Genomic DNA, 7,003 nt, shown 5'->3' on the forward strand with positions numbered 1-7,003 from the left:
GTAAGTTATGCATGCAAGGATGGGTCGCTAAACTTGATTTGATGGGAAAAATCTGCACAGGAAGTCAAAATTTATTTCAGTTAATTTGAACTCCGGCATTAATTTCTGAAATTTAGGTAAGGACATTTAACTAAAGAGGATTTATTCTAATAGTTAAGGTTCAAAATTCCAGAATCCAGAGATTTTAGATTCAAATATTCCTTCCTCTCTTGCTTCTTAAATTTCATCTCTTCCTTCCTCTAGTAGAACACAAAATGAAAAGAGAAAAGGTAAGCATGCATAGTTTTTTGTAAGTCAAACACATTTCTTTGAGGACAGATTAATAAAAGTCTAGTTTATCAGAACCTTTAATTGGGAGCCTGATAAAAGTCTACTTTATCAGAACCATTTAGACCCTTTTTTTTTTTTTTGGTAAGTTAATTGTGAAACACCCAACATTTTCAATCAGTAGAGGAGTCCAAACGCATTGAACCACAAAGCTTTGCAGCTACAAGTTGACGACATATCCCATCACTTTCTTCGTCCTTCAGACCACTTAACTTTGTTGGGATGATATATGAAAGCATGCTATCTTTTCCATATACAATTGATAATTCAAATAGTGTTTCGTTGCTTGTGGGATTTTTACTGGTTAAATTTAGAACCCAGCTGATACCCTTAAAAGAAAAAGGAATTGACATATATAGATATCAAACATCGCTTCTTACTGCAAAATTTGCCGAATTGATGATAGATATGCGAACATATTACTATCAGTACATGCATCGTTGTCGTTTCCCTCTTCACTTCCAATTTCTCTCTCAAGTCAACCACTTTGTTGTCCATAGCCATACCTACAATATATATAATGCGTAACTAAAAGATAGAAATTTAGCACTTGCTTCATATTGAAGCACCAGTTTTCCTGTTATGATCGACCTAATCTGTCATGCACCGAGCATTCATGTCTAATTGATTGACAATTGCCTGAATTCAGTATAGACTGTGTGGATTTAACCCAATTATATACGAATTGCATCATGACCTAGAAAAATTCTACAATGCAAAATGAACTTATTAGTTGGATTTCCCTTCTGAAATCTGGAGAACCGACATGGTAGATTTGCGACGGAGAAATGTGCAGTACTGCGTTTTAAGCCTCCTAAATGGACGGAACTTTCACTGAAGAAGTTAAATTCGATTATGCTCAAATCCTTTGATCTGAAGGGTTTCAATTCATTGTCAATTTCTCATGTATCAATACAGTGAAGTCACAAACCGACCGAAAAGAGATTGGATACAAATTTTTTTTTTTTCCCTATATTATTTTGCTTGTTTCATAATCATGTTTCGAACTATATTTGTATATTTCGAACTATTTTTTTATCTCATATACATGACAACAGGAAAAGTATTAGTATAGTAATTATTTCAAATAATACTTCGTCTAAACACATATAGAAAACTAGTGCAGATGAACCCCATCTGTGTAATTATTCCAGACCTGTAAGGCACAACCAAAGAAAAAGTCTATGCTTGCACCAATTTCATGGCTAATCAAAATTTTGAAAGAATCCGGTTGTGGTCAATCGTCAGCATTTAAGATGCATTGATTTCCTAATTTTCAATCGTATTCAGGACCATGCAAATAAGTTAGCACTAAATTGCAAGGAAAGGGAAGAAAAACCGGCTCCTTGCTGTCTAGATTCTTATGGTTTCTGGACCATTAATGCTGCAGCATTAATTAGTTGAATCCCCAACTATGTTGTTGAAGTTCATGCATGTCTTCCTTTCTCTAGCAAATTTCATCTCTCCCTCACGCAAAGAACCATTTTTGGTCAGTTCAACTGGGGTGGTGTAACGATTTTGGAAGCAGAATTTGAAGAAAGTCTCATCAGCAGAAGTCTTCCATGAAGAGAAAAGGAGGTGCAAGAATTAATACGGATAGTCAAGGGTTAGGTAACGATCCTGTCACCTAATATTCACAGCCATGGGAACGAAAGTGAAATCTTTTCTTGCTCTCCTTTTTCATTTCATTTCTTTTCTCTTTTATATTTTGGTCGGCAATGGAAAAGCAAAGTGAACTCTGACATGAGGCCATACATGTTGAGTGAAGGATATGAGACAAGGAGCAAAAGGATGGCAGAAACTTTAAACTGTTTTACCATGCAAGAAAAATGTGTGTGTAATCCACTCAACATGATTCACGGGTTACCACACACAAGACTTCTTCGGCTGATCTTTTGCCTTTTGAACGAGAATTCCAGTTCTTGAGAATTTAGGACTTTCTAATGTTCACACACACACACACACACACAAACAAGATGACCAAGTAGCAAACAGATAATAAAAAATTATGCAGGATATATAAGGTAAGAATGAACCATGAATAGCACTGCTGTGTTAGTAATCCAATCTGGCCCTGATCAATCATAGAGCAATGAATTAGTAGTCGACAAAAAATTGAAGGCGCAATTAGACGTCTCTTGGTAAGAAGGATATACAGATATCCTTAAACATCCAAAACCTACAATAGTTGTGCAATTGCTCGAAATGAATATGGACCCTTTAAAGTTGCTTCATTAGGCTCGTCACTGGAAACCCTATTCATTCTTCTTGAAACGTCAATTGCGTCACGCATCATGCATTTTCCAAAAGATGCGAACATCCAAGAATAAAAAAATTTGTGTTGGAGGAAAAGGATCCAAATCAACCGTTCAACTGTTGCAATGAACACTATAGAACTGGCTACTTAAAATTCAAAGATTCTAGTAGGCTTTCGATTGATTGTGACGTAAAGGATGCCATTGGGGTAATGTTTTATGGCCAAAAATCTGCTACAAAAGACTCTATCCAACTGGCAGCCATGAAAATATAAGCAAAATATACAAGAAAAGGGGGCACACCATGTGGTGCACTGCAGTGTGAGTGAAAGGTGGAAACATTGTGTAGAGAGAATAACACACCATGTGAGGTTGGTAGCAAAGTTCAGTTTTGGCAGATGGCTTATTGGCAAATAGCAAGTAATGTAGTTCTCTCTCTCTCTCTCTCTCTCTCTCTCTCTGTATTCTGCTCTACCAAGCCATGCATACAGCCTGGCTTCTGAACTCAACTGGTGTAAGGATTTCTATTGCAAATGTGAGCTTGGATTATGAATGAATGCATGATAGGAATCAGATGTGAACATGTTCTTAAAATCCCAATTATGCATTGACCAAACTGTCTATTATGGTGGCCTTTTAAGGCTACCTATTTTTGCAACTGACCATCAATTTTGTTATCCTTTTTCCTGCTAACTCAATGCGGTAAACTAGTTTTTTTTATTTATTTATACATCCATTTAATGTAATTTATTTGATGATGATTTTCCTTCACTAATATCATCCCATTCGCCACATGTTTAATTGGAAAGTGATGATCAAGAATGTATTGAAGAAAATCAGACACATATTGAAAGCTTATGGCAATTCTATGTTTCCTGTTTTTAATCATAAAAACTTCACCTTCATTTAATTGATTGATTATTTGGTTCTGCAGTACGTGATTAATCAAGGATCAAGCTTTACTCTCATCCCTGGTTGGAAAATTTCGTAAACAAAAGTTAAATTGCTGTCACGGAATTTGTATTTCTCTTCCTAGCCTCAAAATATAGTTCAAATAGTTCGATGCTTACTTTCAAAAAGGGGAAAAAACACGAAGACTTTGATGCTCGATTGCTTCTTTAGAATCCGAATAACAACAAAGAATAAAACACAGTAAATTATTTCCCCCTCAAAAAATGAGAAATGATATTCAAGGAAAGAAGAAAAATAATAATTTGGGTCATTTTGGAAAACAATTATTTGGAGCAAAATTTGATTGAGAATCTCTATACGTATTTTTCAATTAGAAAACTCATTCAAAACGTCTCTCACATTTCACTAAATGAATTTTTTCATTCTTCACTTTTGAAATATTAACTTTGCATCATTTTCAAATTCAATGTTACAAAATTTGATTCCAATCTAAGTTTCCGTTCACTTTTTAGTCTAAAACATACCATGTAACCAACATGCAAATCATTTTTTATGTATAAAAATGTCAGATCTCACTTTTTTAGTGGCAAAAATGAATAAAAATTGACCCAAATCCCACTTTTTTAGTAGAAAAAATGAATATGATTCAAGTCAAATCCTATATTTTTTTTAAGGGTAAAAATGAATATAAATCAAATTATTTCTTTAACTATAACTGAGATTTATTTTTTTTTCTCCTAAAAAATTGACTATGTATTGCTCACATGATGAATTTAGGGTAAAACATGGTAAAAAAAAATCTAAATTGTGACCAAATTTTATCAACTTAATTTTGTGAGAGACATAAATTTGTCATTTTAAAAGTGAAGGATAAAAAACTCCATTTGACGAAATATAAAAAATATTTTGAGTGATTTTTCCTTTTCAATTACCCTTTTTTAAAATCCTTTTAACCATTTTTTATCTCACATAATCACTCGTTAAAGCATTACAGTGAAACAAAAGTACCAAACAACGGTTGAATCCAAAAGGACAAATGACTCGTTTCGCATCAGATAAAAGGAGACACATAGCTGGTTAGCAACAACCACACTTTACTATTGTTCAGAGCCTTTAGACTTCTGAAAAGCATATCAAAATGCCTCGCCCTTTTCGTCTGTTCTATTGGGATTGATTGGCTAATCACGAACACCAATTTCTTCTCTTACTTTATAGGCCCTCTTGACCTATGTCCATACCTTAGAAAATCAGCTCTCAGTCCAGAAGCCTTCTAAGAATACTCAGGAAGATGCATCAATTTATGTCATGTACATGTGAACTATGAAGTTGACAATTCTGAGTTAGTCCTGCATTCTGAGTGCATTCCTTGGAGAACCAAAAGGAAGAAGCGTGGTTTTTTTCGTATTCTTTATTGAAGATTATCACTGACAGCAGCTATGAACAGGTTCAGTTGCTTTGATTCTTCAGGTAATTTTGCATTATGAATTCTATCAGTTACTGCAAAGTTTTCTGCTCTCCAACGGTGTTCCTCTTATGTTCCTCAATAATTTGGACTCCCAGCTTAGGAAAATCTTAAAAGAATAATCAGAAAGGAAACAGAAAACTAGAATTACAACGTTTTAATTTGCATGCTACTCACAGAATTATGGAAGCTAGAGTATTATTGTGCTTCAGCAGAAATTGGTAACTTTGTTTTCTTCTATAGTTTCTTGGCATGTTTTTCTGACCATCCACTGAGGAATCTTATTGACTGGATCATGCTTTGGTGAAAGTAGAGAACAATACAAGGGAAAATGTGGGCTACAGCAATGAGTTCCAGGCAATGCTAGATGGTTTAGATGATGAAGACAGCATAGAAGAATACAACTGCAGCAATGGGAAGAAAAAGAGATTAAGAATTGATCAAGTCCAAGCACTCGAGAGGATTTTTGAGGTTGATAACAAGCTTGACCCTGAGCGAAAAATAAAATTAGCCCAAGAATTAGGCCTCCAACCACGACAAGTTGCAATCTGGTTCCAAAACCGCCGCGCCCGATGGAAGACTAAGCAACTGGAGAGGGATTATCACCTTCTTAAGGCCAATTATGAAGCCCTTCAACTCAATTATAGTAAAGTTGAACAAGAGAAAGAAAGTTTAGTTGCCGAGGTATGTTCTGTACATTTAACATCTTTTTGTTAATCTTTTAGCAGAGGAGGGTGGGAAGGAAGAAACAGGAAGTAGATAAGGATGATGAGCAGAGAACAAAAGCCCTTTGAGTTTTAACTACTGGGCTATATTCGATTCTTGTTGGTATCACTATTTACTGTCTTGTGTTTTATCTTGCAGTTAAGGGGCCTAAGGGAAAAATTGGGAGAGGATAATACAGAAACCAATCATTCAATTGAAAAGGTGGCAACTTTACAGAGTTCCCCAAAAATGGCCTCAGAAAAGTGTAATGATTCTAGTGAATTCGGGCCAACACATGCAAATCATGAAGTCTACACAAACTTGCACTTGTCATCTGAGACTAAAAGGATTCTTGATTTGAAAGATGGCTTATCAGACAGTGACTCAAGTGGAGTCTTGAATGAAGATAGCAACAATCTGAATGTGCAGCCACTGGTATCAAAATTAAGTTCATGCAACCCTACATTCAATGGATTGGATCAGTATGCTTTCTCTCTATCTGCCCCAGTTTACCATCCTCATTTGTTGGATTCAAGGGTGAAGGATTACCAGCAGCAATTTATGAAAATGCAAGACCAAAATCATTCAAGTTATGCCGATGACTCGTGCAACATCTTTTCAGTTGATCAAGCACCACCCCTTTATTGGTACTTCTCTGATCCAAGAAACCAATGATCTTGATTACCATCCACCTAAAAGTTTGAACTATTAAGAAGCCAAGGAAAGAATTTTGTAGTGTAAAAGCTTACCTGTCTTTTGCATCATCAATGTAATAGTATATATACTGTATTCTACACGAAAGAATTTTTATTTCTGAACTAGATGAAGTTTCTTGAGGAAATTTATGGTATAAATTTGGCGGAAATGTCAAGTATCTCCTACTAATTAACAATCATGTCGGATATTAACTCGTAATATTTTCGTACAAGCAAGAGCGTCAGTGTTTAGCAGTGACACTGGATAAGGAGGTAGATGAATTCATGTCCTTGAACAATCATTGATTACCAATTGATCACTCTACGTGAAACCATGCACCTGTAGTATGTGAGTTTGACATCAACCTTGTAATGCACATTGATAAAGAAAAAGGCAAGACGAGGTAGCATAGCATCAAATCATCAACACAGGAGCCAGAGCAGTTTTACCTGTAAACCTCAAAAGATTCATGAAGGAAGAGAGTTCGAGTCCCACCTACCCCTCCATCCAGCTCCCCTTTCACCATGATGTTAACTTCAGTGAAGTTTTGCGCTATGGTATATCTGCCAGGGCAAGGGGAGCATCGATTTGGAGCAGGCGACGATCGAGATTTTGGGTACAGTAGTTGTACTTTTTTATAAGAAAA

General features: G+C 35.6%; 1 protein-coding gene across 1 annotated transcript; it reads left to right on the forward strand.

Annotated features, from left to right (window-relative positions):
- Window positions 1–4,591: 4,591 nt before the first annotated feature.
- Window positions 4,592–6,482, forward strand: LOC113710973 (homeobox-leucine zipper protein ATHB-16). The gene is made up of 3 exons (XM_027234081.2): window positions 4,592–4,961; window positions 5,270–5,640; window positions 5,821–6,482. The coding sequence occupies exons 1-3, from the start codon at window positions 4,931–4,933 to the stop codon at window positions 6,334–6,336; spliced, it is 918 nt and encodes a 305-aa protein (XP_027089882.1). The 5' UTR covers window positions 4,592–4,930; the 3' UTR covers window positions 6,337–6,482.
- The last annotated feature ends 521 nt before the right edge of the window (window positions 6,483–7,003 follow it).

This window comes from Coffea arabica, chromosome 10e, assembly GCF_036785885.1.
Source record: "Coffea arabica cultivar ET-39 chromosome 10e, Coffea Arabica ET-39 HiFi, whole genome shotgun sequence".
NCBI classification, from domain to species: domain Eukaryota; kingdom Viridiplantae; phylum Streptophyta; class Magnoliopsida; order Gentianales; family Rubiaceae; genus Coffea; species Coffea arabica.

What these genes read in the sequence shown, in the direction of transcription:
- LOC113710973 (XM_027234081.2), top strand. Translation starts at nt 4,931, where the DNA reads ATGAACAGGTTCAGTTGCTTTGATTCTTCAG. An exon ending in CAGTTGCTTTGATTCTTCAG is followed by an intron (nt 4,962 to 5,269) that starts GTAATTTTGCAT and finishes TGGTGAAAGTAG; the next exon opens with AGAACAATACAAGGGAAAAT. An exon ending in AAGAAAGTTTAGTTGCCGAG is followed by an intron (nt 5,641 to 5,820) that starts GTATGTTCTGTA and finishes TTTATCTTGCAG; the next exon opens with TTAAGGGGCCTAAGGGAAAA.